This window comes from Vipera berus (genome assembly GCF_964194415.1).
Source record: "Vipera berus genome assembly, chromosome: 14".
In the NCBI taxonomy this organism is placed as follows: Eukaryota; Metazoa; Chordata; class Lepidosauria; order Squamata; family Viperidae; genus Vipera; species Vipera berus.
In genome coordinates this window covers 4,556,988-4,573,383 of record NC_138217.1, presented here as the reverse complement: position 1 = coordinate 4,573,383, position 16,396 = coordinate 4,556,988, and the positions used below count along the sequence as shown (strand labels likewise).

Genomic DNA, 16,396 nt, shown 5'->3' with positions numbered 1-16,396 from the left:
TTGATATTTATATTGCTTGCAGTCATTTTATAAGAGTGAAAGTGCGATAGATTTAACAGTTTCTTGTTGTTTGCATAGGGTAGATTATGATGGTTTCTACTTTTATACCTTGTATTTAGCTCTGGGAAGTCGGGGAGGGAGGGGTTGGGGAGGGTTGGGAAGAGGGGAGGGGGTTGGGAGGGGTTTGGTTTTGTTTTGTTATAAATAAAATGTACTGGAAAACTTTTCAATAAAAAAAAAACCCAAACTTTACCCCCTCCCGGCCCAGGCCCGGGTCTCCACGGGGGTCGCCAAGAGGGGTCCGGGAGCTCGCCAAGAGCGCCAAGCGCGCACAGCCCAGAGAGAAGCGCCTTGCCTCGCCTCGCCTCGCCTCTCCCTGCGGAGCCCGCGCTGGAACCTCCTCGGCCGCGAGAGAGCGCTGCCCGGCCGGGCGAGAGCGGCCGAGCCGGGGCGGAGCAAGCCGCCAGCCCAGCCGAGCGCGCCGGGCTGGAGCGCACGAAGGAGCCAGGAGCGCCATGGCGAGCCGGAGCGCGCTGCTCTTGCTGCTGCTGCTGCTGCTTTCCGGGCCGGGGGCGCGGGGGGCGCGGGGGTCCCGGGCCGCCGACAAGCAGAACAGCCTCCGGCGGGCGGCCAGCGGGGTCTACCAGGGCGCCAGCGGCCTTCTGGGCGAGGAGAACGTGCGCGCCCTGCAGAAGGTGAGCAGGGTCCTGGCAAACGGGAAGGGGGAGGGAAGGGGAAGGGAGCGGGGGTCCCGTGGGGGTGGGTTGGGGGATGCAGAAGGGGGTCCCCGACTTTGGCGTGGGCGCCCCGGAGGGCGATTGGAGCGCTCCTGGCTGGCCCAATTGGGTGCCCGCTGTAAAGGTGACCTGGTAAGGGCGCATGAAGATGAGCAAAGAGGTTGGGGGGGCTCCTGGTGGCACCTTGATGGGCGGTGGAGGGCACGATGATGGCGGGGATGATGATCAATCAATGGGAACAGAGCCGGAAGGGACCTTGGAGGTCATCTAGTCCAACCCCCTGCTCAGGCAGGAAACCCTATACCATTTCAGACAACATGAGTAGATGGTCAGTGGCGTGGTGGCCTAGAGGCGGAGCTCTCGCCTGCCAATCAGGAGGCTGTGAGTTTTGGTCCTAGGCAGCGGCAGATATTTCTCTCTTTGGGCCCCGATGAGTCTGCTGTGAACACCCTGTAGGTGTCAGGAAGGGCATCCAGCCTGTAAATGCTCAACTCCATTTAGTCTCCCCGACTCCACCCCGATGCAATTGGGTGCCCGCTGTAAAGGTGACCTGGTAGGGCGCATGAAGATGAGCAAAGAGGTTGGGGCTCCTGGTGGCACCTGATGGGCGGTGGAGGGCACGATGATGGCGGGGATGATGATCAATCAATGGGAACAGAGCTGGAAGGGACCTTGGAGGTCTTCTAAGTCCAGCCCCCTGCTCAAGCAGGAGACCCTAGCCTAGACCATTTCAGGAGGTGGTTGTCCAGTCTATCTGTAAAAGCCACCAGTGATGGAGCACCCACAATTTCTGGAGGCAAAGCTGTTCCACTGGTTAATTGTCTTCGCTGTCAGGAAGTTTCTCCTTAATTCCAGGTTGCTTCTCTTCTTAATTAGTTTCCAACCATTGTTTCTTGTCCTTCCCTCTGGTGCTTTGGTGAGCAACCTGCTAAGCTTGTAAGCCGCCCTGAGTCTTCGGAGAAGGGCGGGATATAAATGGAATTAAAAATTAAAAAATAAAAAACCTGCCCCCCCTCTTCTTTGTGGCAGCCCCTCAGATACGGGATCACTGCTGTCATGTCTCTCCTATTTCATCTTTTCTTTAGACTAGCCAAACCCAAGTCCTGCAGTCGTTCTTCATATGTTTTACTCTCCAGGCCTTTGATCATCTTAGTTGCTCTTCTCTGAACTTTTTCCAAACTCTCAACATTTTTTTTTGTAATGTGGTGAGCAAAACTGGATGCAGGATTCCAGGTGTGGTCTTACTCGGGTTTTATAAAGCGGTACTAATATGATTATGATGGGGGCCTCTGATGAGTGAACATGGTCGTGGTGGTGATGGTGATGAGGGTGATCAGAGAGGTTGGAGGTCATGGTTGACCTGATTGGGGGCCCACAAGATGACCTGATGGTCTTGGTGGTGATGATGATGGTTATGGTAGTGGTGATGATGGTGATAATGGTTATAATGGTGGTGATGGTGATGGTTGTGCTGATGGTGATGATGGTTATAATGGTGGTGATGGTTGTGGTGATGGTGATAATGATTATAATGGTGATGGTGATGATAATGGTGGTGATGGTGATTATGATCGTGATGATGGTTGTGGTTATGGTGATGGTGATGATGGGTATAATGGTGGTGATGGTGATGGTTGGCCCAGTTGGGACACCCACGGGAAAGTTAAGCTGATGATGGTGGGGATGGTCATGAAAGTGAACGTGGCCATGGGGGTGACAACCGGAGGTATTTGGTGCCCTGGTTGGCCCAGTTGAGGCGCCTACTGGAAATTGACCTGATGGTGATGATGGGAAAGGTTTAGGAGAAACAGGAGAAGATGTGCTGCTCGTTCATCCAGGAGAAGACAGATCTTAAGGGTTTCCACCTCAGCACCAACTTGATGCCACATAATGAGTCGCTCAAGGCTTGGGGGGAAAAAAGGAGGACCCATTAGGAGGGGATATTAATATTGCACAGTAATTGTCATGAGATGCTTGGACAAAATTCTGGCGGGAGGAACTTTTGTCAGGGTGGAGAAGATGGTGGATATGACTATAGCAAGGAATGCTCAATTGTCTTCTCCTGGATGTCCTTCTGGGCCCGTCCATGTTCTCTCTTGCACCCGAGACTTTCCGTGAGTGAACTATGGCACTTTTCCTTTCCTTTCGAAGGAAAAAACATCCAAAACCAAAGAATGCAAGGAATCTCTTTTGGCTTAACCTTCATTGACAAAAATTCTTTCCCAGATATCTATATATATGTATATCTATATATATATTTATATCTATATATCTATATCTATGTCTATATATCTATATCTATATGTGTGTGTGTGTGTGTATGTGTATATATATAACATAGAATGAAGGCTACTGCTAAGCTTGTAAGCCGCCCTGAGTCTTCGGAGAAGGGCGGGATATAAATGGAATTAAAATAAATAAATAAATAAAATATATATATGTTAAATGCTTGTTAACTATTTAGATTACCTTGCTAGGCCCCAAACATGGGACAAATCTTTATTTCCTGTTTCAGCCTAACCGAAGGCCATCGACAGGCAGTAGTCACAATAGTGACAGCTCATATTTGTGTAAATTTTTAGATTGCTAACAAAGAATTAAAGGGAGACTGATATGCATTTCAAACTTATTTGTTTTCATCAGTCAGCCATACCCTTCATCAGTCAGCCATACCCTTCTGAGATTCGAACCTGGGCTGATTGCACATTAGGCAGTTGTTTTAAAAAAGAGGAACAAACAGCCACTACCACACACTTCTCCCAGAAGAAGGAAGCTGAAGCCATACCAGCCTGAGGATGACGGATGAGATTTCGTCGAAACGTTGCTCTTACACCTTCAATTCTACGTGGGGAAAAACCCGAATGACTAAAGATCTACATACAAACACCCGCGAAAACCTCAGAACACACACACACACACACACACACACACACACACATATAGTAAAGGTAAAGGTTCCCCCGCACATGCGTGCTAGTCGTTTCCAACTCTAGGGGCCGGTGCTCATCTCCGTTTCAAAGCCGAAGAGCCAGCGCTTGTCCGAGGACGTCTCCGTGGTCCTGTGGCCGGCATGACTAGACGCCAAAGGCGCACGGAACGCTGTTACCTTCCCACCGTAGCGGTCCCTATTTTTCTACTTGCATTTTTATGTGCTTTCGAACTGCTAGGTTGGCAGAAGCTGGGACGAGTAACAGGCGCTCACTCTGCTACGCGACACTCGGGATTCGACCCGCCAAACTGCTGACCTTCTGATCGACAAGCTCAGCGTCCTAACCCACTGAGCCACCGCGTCCCATACACACACACACACACACACACTGTGTATGTATGTGTGTGTGTGTGTGTGCGTATGTACATATACATTATATATGTGTGTGTGTGTGTGTGTGTGTACATATACATATATATATATATGTGTGTGTGTGTGTGTGTATGTGTGTGTGTGTGTAAATTACTAACAAAGAATTAAGGGAGAACTGAGATGCATTTCTGACTCTTTAGTCTTCATCAGTCAGCCATACCCTTCTGAGATTCGAACCTGGGCTGATTGCATATTAGGCAGTGTTATTTACCTCTTGAGCCACAGGATCTCTCTCGCTCTGTTAGCCTACACAAATATATGAACTGTCCGGTGTGACTACAGCCTGTTCGATGGCCTTTGAGATAAGGCTGAAAACAGGAAATAAAGATTTGCCATATATATATATATAAAGCAAACATAAGATAAGACATCCTACTATTAAATACAGTACATTGTGTTGTTTAAGTGTTCCCTTTATTGTTTTGAGCAGTATATATATATATATATATATATATATATATATATATATATATATATATATATATATATATATATATATATATATATATATATATATATATATATATATATTGCTTCCTGGAAGTTGGTTCTTTGCTGCTTTTTCCCCATCACAGCTTTTCAGCCGTTGGGAGCACATGAAAGGAACGCCGCCCTGTGCAGATATGGGGTTCAAAATCCAGGATAATGATTCATAAATACCTTCCTGCTGTGTCTTTTTGTCGCTTTCTCTTTCAAGTGTGGGTGAGGCAAGTCCTGGCGGGCTGAGAAATTCTGGGAACTGAAGTTCACAAGTCTTAAAGTTGCCAAGTCAGGAAACCCTGGCTTAGAAAGACATAGAAGCAGTTGTGAAAGCTCCAAACCTGGAAGTTTTTAAGAAGATTGGACAACCATTTGTCTGAAATAGGGTTTCCTGCCTGAGTAGGGGGTTAGACTAAAAGACCTCCAAGGTTCCTTCCAACTATCCTATCCTATCCTAGTCTAAAAACTGAAATTCTTCCCTAAGAAACAAAATTGTAGAGGATGAAAAGAGTCTTTATATTTTGCCTTTCTAGTTTTTCTCCAGACTGACGGAGCGATTCGTGTACGGAGTGGACATTCTTGTAGATACATTCTGGAGAATATGGACAGATCTTCTAGATGTCCTTGGAATTGATGGTAGGTGGGCAAAACAGTAGCTGAAACGGTCCTCTTGTTCCCCAAGCTTATTTTGATTTTATTTATTTTTATTTGATTATTACATTTATGTGCCAGCCACCCACCCGACTGTCGAGCAACTCCATTTCACCTCAGTCAAATAAGGAAAATAATAATTTGTGAAGAGTCCCTTGCTATAAAGGCAGGTTATTTAACGTGGATATTTTATAGTTAATTGAGTGGGTTTGATGTTGAGTTTCAGTAGTTCTCAGAAAACTCAATCAGGCCTAGTTGTTAAAATCATGGAATGAAGCAAGATTATAGTCAACAGCTGGATATTGAAGGAGCTGTCAAATGGTTGTTAGAGACAGGAAGGCCTGGAAAACAACAGGAAAAAAATGGGGAAAAACAGGATTTTTTTCCATTGATTCCAAACGGCTTTGGGAAAAAAAGGGGGAAAAAACCCTTCTGAAGTGGGTCGTGCCTGATTTTAGAATCTTTTCTGCCATGGTTAAACAAATCACTGCGGTTGTTAAGTAAAACATGCAGTCATTAAGTGAATCTGGTTCACCCCCTTGACTTTGCCTGTCTGGGAAGGTCACAAATGGCCATTACATGACCCTGGGATGCTGAGATTACCAAACACCCGGATTTTGACCTGGGGACGTCAATACGAGGACCGCTTGAAAGTTGCTTTTTCAGTGCTGTCGTAATTTTAAACGGCCACTAAACAAATTGTTGTAAGTTGAGGACTACCTATTTTTCTTTTCTTTTAACAACCCTGTAATCCCTTGCATCGGGGTGGAGTCGGGGAGACTAAATGGAGTTGAGCATTTACAGGCTGGATGCCCTTCCTGACACCTACAGGGTGTTCACAGCAGAGAGAGAAATATCTGCCGCTGCCTAGGACCAAAACTCACAGCCTCCTGATTGGCAGGCGAGAGCTCCGCCTCTAGGCCACCACGCCACTGACCATCTACTCATGTTGTCTGAAATGGTATAGGGTTTCCTGCCTGAGCAGGGGGTTGGACTAGATGACCTCCAAGGCCCCTTCCAAATTATTATTATTATTATTGTTGTTGTTATTATTATTATTATTATCTCCAAAAGATGCATTGGGGCTTACTTTCAGGCAGTGTCTCATTTTTTTCATGCGCAACAATCTACATTTATTCAAATAATGTCAATAATATTATTTATTTATATTTAATTATATATTAATATTATTTAATAATTCAATCCGTCCATCATGTGTTGCAGCGGATGTACTACCATGTTTCCCTGAAAATAAGTCCTAACAGGAAAATAGTTCTAAAGCATCTTTTGGAGCAAAAATTAATTTAAGACCCCCATCTTATTTTCAGGGAGACATGGTAAATGCATCTGTCTGGCTGACGATCTTCACTGGGGCTTATTTTTGGGGTGGTAGGGCTTATATTACGAGCATTCTGAAAAATCATGCTAAGGCTTATTTTCTGGATAGGTCTTATTTTCGGGAAAAATAGGGTATGTACCAGGGGTCTTCAAACTTGGCCCTTTTATGACTTGTGGACTTCAACTCCCAGAATTCCCCAGCCAGGCTGGCTGAGGAATTCTGGGAGTTGAAGTCCACAAGTCATAAAAGGGCCAAGTTTGAAGACCCCTGGTATATACAGCCGTAAAATCCGATGAATGTTTTTTTTTCAATTGTCGATCTTGGCGGAGTGAGCGTTGACAGTTTCTGCTTCGATTTTTCCAGGATCCAACTTGACCCATTATTTCAGCCACACCGCTCTAGCCAACAATCCCGCTCGGGCCCTTCTGCTGATCGGGGCCATCTTGTTGGCTTATTGGTTCGTGTCTCTGCTCTTGGGATTCTTCTTCTATCTCCTGCACGTCCTGTGCGGCCGTTTCTTCTGGATCATCCGGATTGTCCTCTTCGCTCTTTCCTGCGTCTACATCCTCCAGAAATATGAGAGCGAGCCCGAACACGCCGTCCTTCCCCTCTGCTTCGTGGTCGCCGTCTACTTCATGACTGGTCCCGTGAGCTTCTACTGGCGGAGGAACAGCCACAACACCCTGGAGGAGAAGATCGATCACCTGGACAGCCAGATCAGGCTTCTGAACATCCGTCTGTCTCGCGTGATCGAGAACTTGGACCGAGGAGGCGACTAACAGGAAAGTCACGCTTCGTGCGGGAACAAAGACAGGCGATCCGGTCAATCAGCACGCCTCATCCACCACGAGGCGGACTTTGGGGTAAAGGAAGTGTGCGCCATCCGGCCGTTTTAATTCTTTGTGCGTAGCTTACCTGTCCATACCCTGAACGAAACATTAATTAACTTGTAAGATAGATTTAGCTGTACATTCAGAGATGTTCTCCTGTGAGTAGGGTTTTATCTGCTGTTTTCCAAACGTTTGAAACATCTTTTCTAAAAAAAAAAAAAAGAAGAAGAGAAGAGAGAGGGAGATTTGATAAAGGCCCGTGAAGTTGTTCGTTTCAAGCGACAAAATTCTCTGTACACTGGACACCAACTTCATCTTCAGAAAGAAGGAAGGAAGCGTGAAGGATTCGACCAAGAGTTATGAGGATCAGTTTTTCTTGCCTTCTTTTTTCCACCCTGCCTTCAGTCATAATTTCATTTTGTGCCTCGTTTCATCTTTGTCACATAATTGCAGAGGGAAAATAATATGTTTGAGTCAGATCCATATATCGTTCCCCCTAAATTTTGAAAGCAAGATGTGTTGCATCCTTCGGATGTCAGCCATGAGCATCAAAAGTGCTTCTGTGTTGTTGTTTTTCTCCTGTCAGTTTCATTACAAATTTGGGCCTTTCTTTTGCCTACACTAGGAGTAGGCAGCCTTGGCTCTTTTATGACTCGTGGACTTCAACTCCCAGAATTCCTGAGCCAGCCATGCTGAGGGAAAAGGCAGTTTCCAAGCTGAGTCATGCTGACTCAGGAATTCTGGGAGTTGAAGTCCACGAGTCATAAAAGAGCCAAGGTTGCCTACCCGTGGCCTACACACACACACACACACACACACACACACACACACACACACACAGTACACCTTCCTCTCCTGCTAAAATCTTCTGGCTTTCTTGCTCGTCTTCCTTGGCACAACTTAAGACCTTGTCGGTCAGATAAAATCAGCTATGGAGGACAGTCCTGGGTGCGTAACAGCGGAAGAGAAGTTGGCTTTTCAGAATGGAAGTTACATTCCTATCGAAATTACACATTGCTTGAAAAGAGAGAAAGGCAGAAATAAGCCCACCTTGACTCAACCACGATTGGCGACAGATAAAAAAAGGATTGCAAAAAAAAAAAAAGGAAAAAAGTGGGATACAGGAATCTTTCTCAGGATTAACGTGGCAATAAATTCCATAAAATCCTCTAGAAGGGTCTGTGCTTCGCTCATCTATCCCAAATCTTTTTTTCCCCCCACAATAGATAAAACGGAGGACCCGATTGTGTTCAGTCCTTTAAAAAGTGGAGTGGCTAATTTGGTTGGCTACAGGGGTAAAAAATGTCCATTTGGTGTAAAATGGCGCCCGTAAAATATTAAACCGTCAGGGCCAGTTTCAAAGAATTAACTTTCCCCCCCCCCCATGTGTTTCTAACCTCAGCAACCACATAACTCTTTTTGGTTACGTTACTCCGCAGCCTGTCATTTCCTGGGAAAACTGGAACCTGCTGGAATATTTAGCATCACCTGACCTTGTGTTCCCCCCCCTTTTTATTTTTTTTTGTGCCTGTGGAAGTGGGCAATTAATTTGCCTGGATGAGACTCAATGGTGTATATATATCTGTTCTGATCTAAATGACATTACAGACTTTTCAAAGCTTGTGAGTTGACAAGTGTCTCCTTCCGTCCAGAAAAAAAATCCTTTGTTTTTCCCCCCCAGCATTTTTTAAAGGTTGCCACCGGGTCCCAATCATTCCAAAATGAAGATCCTCTGGAAAGCAGAAAGCCACCTCTTTTCTTCCATGATCAAACTTCTTAAAATAAAGAAAAGGCAACTTGAAATTGAACATTGGCTGAGATGAACTCCGTCCTTTAAATCAGCTTCCCATAGTGGTGATGCGGGAGCTAGTAAATATATATATGTATATGTATAAATAGATTTGATATACACAGCATTTTGTTTTGTATAAGGCTGTAGTGGAAAAAAGAATATAGAGATATATATTGCCCCTGCTGCCTTGGTGCAGATTTGGCTAAATAAAGTTCTCTTTTATTTAAATTAAACAGGAGCACAAACTATTATACTTGAAATAGACCATTCTTGCCATTTCCTTGCAGAGTTTTGAAGGTGAAGGTGACCTTAAGGTATTCCCCCCTCCTTATTCTATAAAAATGCAAATGTGGATGGACTTTTTTCTGCTTTATTTTTCTTCTTGTTACTCTTCACTTCTCTTGTGGATAGTACCATAGTGGTGTGTTGTTTTTTTTCACCTTTGTTCATCTAGAGACCTAGAAAATAGCCCACTTTGCAGAAAACGGGCATTTGCGTTGTATTTATTCAACATATAGTTCGAGGAAGCTATATTGCACCGTGTTGGCCACGGGCAATAATAAAGTTTTTAATTTGATTTGTCATTCAGGGAAGCAGAGGTGAAATGTTCAAACTAACCAGCTGCAATTCTTTTCTTACTAACCTTACATCAGTGTTTGAATTGGTTCCAATTTTTCCCCAGGCTGAATTAAGGTTGGATTTGCACTGTTTTTAATTCCTAACCGTTTAGAAAAACAGTTTTGCATTGCATGCCAGCTTACTGTTACAAACACCGCAAATAATTTTCCCCTCATTGCAATGTCAGCTGATCTTGGTTAATTCTGACTTGGATTGCCCTTCAGATTATATGTGTAATTCAGGTTAGAACTAACCACAATGATATAAATGGAAGCAACATACTAGACGCTGGAGCGGAGAAAATGAATGGGTCTTGCATTCCTTAAATAAGGCAAGAATATACAAAGCCAATCCTCTTGTATAGTTAATAGGTATTAGACAAGCTAAAATTCCACTTTGCCAAGATTTTTACATTCCTAGGATGGTTTTTGTTCAATAAATGGACCAACTTTAATTTCTTAAACAAACCCCAATCTGGCTGGAATATTACAACAATGGCAGCTGAAGGGAATTTTTTCCCCATCTGAGAATTCCAGTCTTGTGCAGGCGTTGGTTGTAAACCATCCGTGTAATTATCATGGTTGATTGAGGCATATCAGCCTGGCCAAGAAATAGAGAAGAACTACTGAATTTAATGAGTTTTTTTTTAAGTTGTCTTAGGTTTTGGAATATTGTGTGCAAACGTGCGCTAAAACAATGTGATACTTTTGTCTTTTGGGATATGATTAGGGTTTTTCCCCCAAAGCTGCTTTACAGAATTGTGGGCTGCTTTTATGTTTCTGCTGTGAGTTATAATTTTTTGTTGTTGATGAAGGTGTAGTGTTTTTTTTTTTGCTGGTTAATTTGTATTTTGCAGCTAAGATTCTATCATCTTCTGCTTCTTTTAAAGATCTTTAATCTTTCTTACATTTTGCATGCAATTTAATACTGCTTCGTTGATTTCCTAGATCCTTGTTGCCAAGTGCCATGTTTAAAAATGACTCTTTTTTTTCTGTTGTAAAAGCAGATCCATATATATATGGATCATAACTGTATCTGCACTGAATATAGTGATTGATTATCCTATCTGGACATCTGATCTCCTAAGTATTAGGTTGTTTTTTAAAAGTCTGTATGGCAAAAATATGTGTTTTGTTTAAGGAAAAAACATGATTTTGGTGAGAAGGAAGTGTCGTAGGCCTCCTTTTAATCGATGATCTTAATAAAACCTTAGTTCTATGAATGATGCTGTTGAATAACTGTGAAGATTTGGGGGGGGGGGAATTGTCCATGCCTTTATTTATTATCTGATCACCAGACCTATGTACTTCTACATAGTGAATTGTTTGTAGACTGATGTCACAATTGAATTATGGTGTGGTGACCAAATAAACCTTAAATGTTTACTGTAGTTTTTGCAACAGTATCTTTTGTGTGTGCGTGTGTGTGTGTGTGTGCGTGTGCGTGTGTCTTGTCCGTCTGTGTATATCTTTTTTTGTAAGGAAAAAAAGGTGCCGGAACTCACATCTTGTTAATCTTTTATTTAAAAAATTATATATTCAGTTCTTAACATAAATTTGATTTATTGTATTTAAGGCAAATGTTCATAGTAAATTTTACGCTAAAAATTTTAAAAAAGATTTTAAATTCACCAATTTTTTAAAAACAATTTATTTTTCGCATGTAGTCAATCACTGTACACACACCCCCCCCCCCGCAAACATCAGTTGTGTAACGAAACATAATGGTCGCTGCCCGCAGTAAGCATCCAACGCGCGATCACACGACCAATTACAAGCCGAGCAGTACCACAAGCCAAGCAGCGCATCACAACCAGCGCATACGAAGTACACATGCATCGGACTCGACACACAAGCAGCCTGCCTCTACTGTTTTAATGATTTTGCCGCCGAGCTGCTATGCTTGACCGGGCCGATTCAAGTCCACGTGGACCAAACATCAAATTTTCAAAAGTTACTTTTAAAATCTGGAAAATCCGTTGAAAAAAGGTGCCAGAACTCCATTCCGGTTCATTCTATGACAAAAAAAGCACTGTCTGTCTATCTATCTATCTATCTATCTATCATCTATCTATCTATCTATCATCTATCTATCTATCTATCTATCTATCTATCTATCTATCTAATCAATTTGCACACTGCCTTGCAAAGAATCTGGCTTTGCATTCTTAGCAGATTTGAAACTTTCAGTGACTTCACGCACTCATCCACCACAACGAATATCCAAACAAAACTTTTTACTGATTTATCATCTGGAGCTGATGGAAGATTTTAATGCCTACTTTGCTGGGCTCTGAATGCAGAATCCTGATTTTGTTGTTGGAAAAAAAGAGGAAACCACCTAAACTCAGTGCAAGGAAAAGGAAAAAGGTAGCAGAGATGCCACCTCCATGAATAAGGTGGTTTGCTTTTATTAATTAATAATATTAATTAAAATAAACCGCCCGTTGGCAATCTGCAGGATTTGAACAACTGCAGGACTTGTGTTTGGCTAGTCCCGTGGTGACGAACCTATGGCACGCTTGCCACAGGTGGCACGCAGAGCCCTCTCTGTGGGCGTGCACACCGTCACCCACCTGGCTGGTGACCCCCATTCTCGGTGGGTGCACCAATCCTTTGGAACCGCTTACCAGCTGAACTCCGGATGGCCCCCGACCTCCGCTCCTTCCGGCGTGATCTAAAAACTTATCTATTTGAACAAGCCGGCCTGGCCTGATGGATTTGGGTTTTAACATTATTTATCTAATGTATTCTTATTTTATTGCCCTGTACACCGCCCTGAGTCCTCCAGGAGAAGGGCGGTATATAAATCAAATAAATAAATAAATAAATAAATAAATAAAATAAGTTCTAGTCCTTCAGCTGGGTTTTATGAAACCTTTTCGCTTTAGGCCTCCGCTGCTGTGTGCAAAAAAAAAAGTTCAATCAATTTCAACTTCTCACTGGGAAAATAAAAGATTAAGCAAAGTTGGAATTGATTGATTGAACTTTTTAGTCCCACCCAGTCTGCCTTTACCACCACAGCCACGCCCACACAATCATTTGCAATTCCTTGAAGCAAGAACGTATCAGACCCAATTCAGAAAGTGTTGCCTTCGTGCCAAGACCCAGAATTTGTGAGAATATTTTGATGTTGTGGTCTCTGCAATCACTAGCAAAATGTTCTTTTCTTCTACCCATCCGAAGAAAATGGCTTAACAAGAAGGTATTCGTCTCTTAACGGTGATTTGTTGAACACTGCTGGAATATTTTTCTCTAAAGAAAAACAGGTCGTTGTCCTACCCTGTCTGGGTGGCGCAACTTGGTGGAAAATGTTGAGAGGCGTCTCATTAAAACTTATTAAAATCCTTATGATGGGGATATAAATATATCAGACCTCTTTTGAAAACATTTAACTGTGGGTAGTAGGGAAGAGTTCCAATAATAGAAAAAGGAAGAAATAGTTTCAAATTTCAGTCAATTTCTTTCACTGGGCAAGAAACTCTAATATAACATTTTAGCAGAATCCCTAGAAAACAAAGCAAAACAAAACAGTCCTGGATTTTTTTTCTTAAAGAAAAAAAAGACTGGGAAAAAAATAACAAATTCAAAATAAAACCAAGGGCTGCCTGGCAAGATTGTGACAGGGTGGAGAAGAAGCAAACGAAAAACAGAAAAAGAGCTTTGAATCTTAGGTGGAGGGGACGACCCACCAACCCACCAACCAGAAGGACAATCTGTTGCAAGAGAGGCAATCCCCATTACCACCACCCCCCGAAAGGCCGGCTAATGGGACCTGTAGTCCAAAGTACTGTCCATAGGGTTTTCATGGCAAAGATACTGGAGTGGGTTGCCATTTCCTTCTCCAGTGGATCACGTTTTGTCAGAACTCTCTGCTATGACCTGTCCGTCTTGGGTGGCCCTGCACGGCATAGCTCATAGCTTCATTGAATTACGCAAGCCCCTTCGCCACGACAAGGCAGTAATCCATGAAGGGGATTACCAAAAGGCAAAATGATATGACGCTGGAAGATGAGCCCCTCAGGTCGGAAGGCGTCCAATATGCTACTGGGGAAGAGCAGAGGGCTAGTACTAGTAGCGCCAGAAAGAATGAAGCGACTGGGCCAAAGCCGAAAGGACGCTCAGCTGTGGATGTGTCTGGTGGTGAAAGGAAAGTCCGATGCTGTAAAGATTTTTTCTCCATAGGAATCTGGAATGTAAGATCCATGAATCAAGGAAAGCTGGACGTGGTCAAACAAGAGATGACAAGACTGAACATCGACATCTTAGGTATCAGCGAACTAAAATGGACAGGAATGGGTGAATTTAATTCAGATGACCATCAGGTATACTACTGCGGGCAAGAATCCCTCAGAAGAAATGGAGTAGCCTTCATAGTCAATAAAAGAGTAGGAAAAGCAATACTGGGATACAATCCTCAAAATGACAGAATGATCTCAGTTCGAATCCAAGGCAAACCATTCAATATCACAGTAGTCCAAGTCTATGCCCCAACCACCGGTGCTGAAGAGGATGAAATTGACCGGTTCTATGAAGCCCTACAGCACCTTATAGACCTAACACCAAAAAATGATGTCCTTATCATCATGGGGGATTGGAATGCTAAAGTAGGAAGCCAAAAGATCCAAGATCACCGCAGATGGGGACTGTAGCCAAGAAATTAAAAGACCCTTGCTCCTCTGGAGGAAAGCCATAGCAAATCTAGACAGCACACTAAAAAGCAGAGACATCACCCTGTCAACAAAAGTGCGTATAGTCAAGGCTATGGTCTTCCCAGTTGCAATGTGTGGCTGTGAAAGTTGGACCATAAGAAAGGCTGAGCACCAAAGAATTGAAGCCTTTGAACTCTGGTGCTGGAGAAGACTCCTGCGAGTCCCTTGGACTGCGAGGCGATCAAACCGGTCAGTCCTAGAGGAGATCAACCCTGACTGCTCTTTAGAAAGTAAGATCCTGAAGCTAAAACTCAAATCCTTTGGCCACCTAATGAGAAGGAAGGACTCCCTGGAGAAGAGCCTCATGCTGGGAAAGATTGAGGGCAATAGAAGAAGGGGACGACAGAGAAGGAGGTGGCTGGATGGAGTCACTGAAGCAGGAGGCGTGAGCTTAAATGGACTCCAGAAGATGGTAGAGGACAGGAAGGCCTGGAGGAACGTTGTCCATAGGGTCGCGATGGGTCGGACATGACTTCGCAACTAACAACAACAGCAATAAGATGGAGGGTTTGTGTCACTGTAAATTGGGGTGGGGGCACGAAGGGAGGTTGAGCCAATCTCAATGTATACATGGTTGTTCTTTGACAATAAAGGTTCCTTCCTTCCTTCCAAGATCCCTTCCAGATTCTGTTCTATTCCATTCTATATTCCATTCCATAACCCTCAGGGGAATCAGCGCCAGATCCTCCAGATCTGAATCCACGCCGCGTTTTGCTTCCCACCCGCTTTGGGGGAGCTTTGCAAGCTCCTCCTCCTCCGAAAGGGAATTCTTGGTACCATAGAGTCGGAGCCTTGGGCTGGGCGGGGCGAGTTCTCGCGAGACGGGGCGCGAAGAGACGGCAGAAGGCGGAAGTGTTTGCTCTTCGGGAATCCACGTGGGAGGTTTTCTCGATGCGCGCCTCGATGGGGAAGGCGCAAAAGAGGCGCAATTGGCGGGCGCGGCTGCCGGGATCGCCTAGGAGGGGGGGTCCCACTCCCCAGGAGCCTGTGCAGCTGGAATTGGGAGGTGACGATTATTACTATTGCTGCTGCTGCTGCTATTACATTTTAAACCGCCTTTTTGATATATTTATTTATTTATTTATTTTATTTGATTTGTATACCGCCCTTCTCCCTAAGGACTCAGGGCGGTGTACAGTGACATAAATAACAGAATGCAGCCTACCTAGTGTTCCAGCCTCCTGTTTTCCTTATAACAACAACCTTGCAAGGTGGGGTAGACTGAGAGAGGGTGGGAGGAACAGGCCCCAAAAATAATAATAATAATAATAATAATAATAATAATAATAATAATAATAATAATAATAAGAAGAAGAAGAAGAAGAAGAAGAAGTTGGAAGGGACCTTGGAGGTCATCTAGTCCAACCCCCTGCTAAGGCAGGAAACCTTATACCATTTCAGACAAATGGCTGTCCAGTCTCTTCTTAAAAACTTCCAGTGTTGGAGCATTCACTGCTTCTGGAGGCAGGTTGTTCCACTGGTTAGTTGTTCTAACTGTCAGGAAGTTTCTCCTTAGTTCCAGGTTGCTTCTCTCTTTGGTTAGTTTCCATCCGTTGCTTCTTGTCCTGTTTTCAGGTGCTTTGGAGAATAGCTTGACTCCCTCTTCTTTGTGGCAGCCCCTCAAATACTGGAATATTGCTATCATGTCCCCCCTCACCCTTCTCTTCGTTAAACTACACATACCCAATTCCAGCAACCGTTCGCTAGATCCAGATAAAGTCTGTCCCAGGGCTTGCTGTTTTCCTGTCTTAAATACTGTTTGTTTATTTAACTTTTTTTGTATCCCGCCTTTAATTATTGTTATAAATACCCCAAGGTGGGGAACATGCATAATACTCCTTCCTCTTCTCCCCCACAACAACCCTGTGTGGTGGGTT

General features: G+C 43.8%; 2 protein-coding genes across 6 annotated transcripts in view; both read left to right on the top strand.

Annotated features, from left to right (window-relative positions):
* Positions 1-515: 515 nt before the first annotated feature.
* Positions 516-8,026, top strand: BRI3BP (BRI3 binding protein; the record flags this gene model as incomplete). Its single annotated transcript, XM_081338796.1, has 3 exons — positions 516-695; positions 5,112-5,214; positions 6,932-8,026. The coding sequence occupies 3 exons, from the start codon at positions 516-518 to the stop codon at positions 7,345-7,347; spliced, it is 699 nt and encodes a 232-aa protein (XP_081194922.1). The 3' UTR covers positions 7,348-8,026.
* Positions 8,027-15,372: 7,346 nt separating this feature from the next.
* The window catches only part of DHX37 (DEAH-box helicase 37), a 41,516-nt gene continuing 40,492 nt past the window's right edge, over positions 15,373-16,396 (top strand). For all 5 annotated transcript variants that reach the window (XR_014027912.1, XR_014027913.1, XM_081339113.1 and 2 more), the window contains exon 1: positions 15,373-15,525. Coding sequence is in view for 3 of the 5 variants with exons in the window: in XM_081339113.1 (XP_081195239.1) it covers positions 15,411-15,525 (115 nt within the window). In the remaining 2 variants the exon portion in view is untranslated. The remainder of the gene's footprint in view (positions 15,526-16,396) is intronic.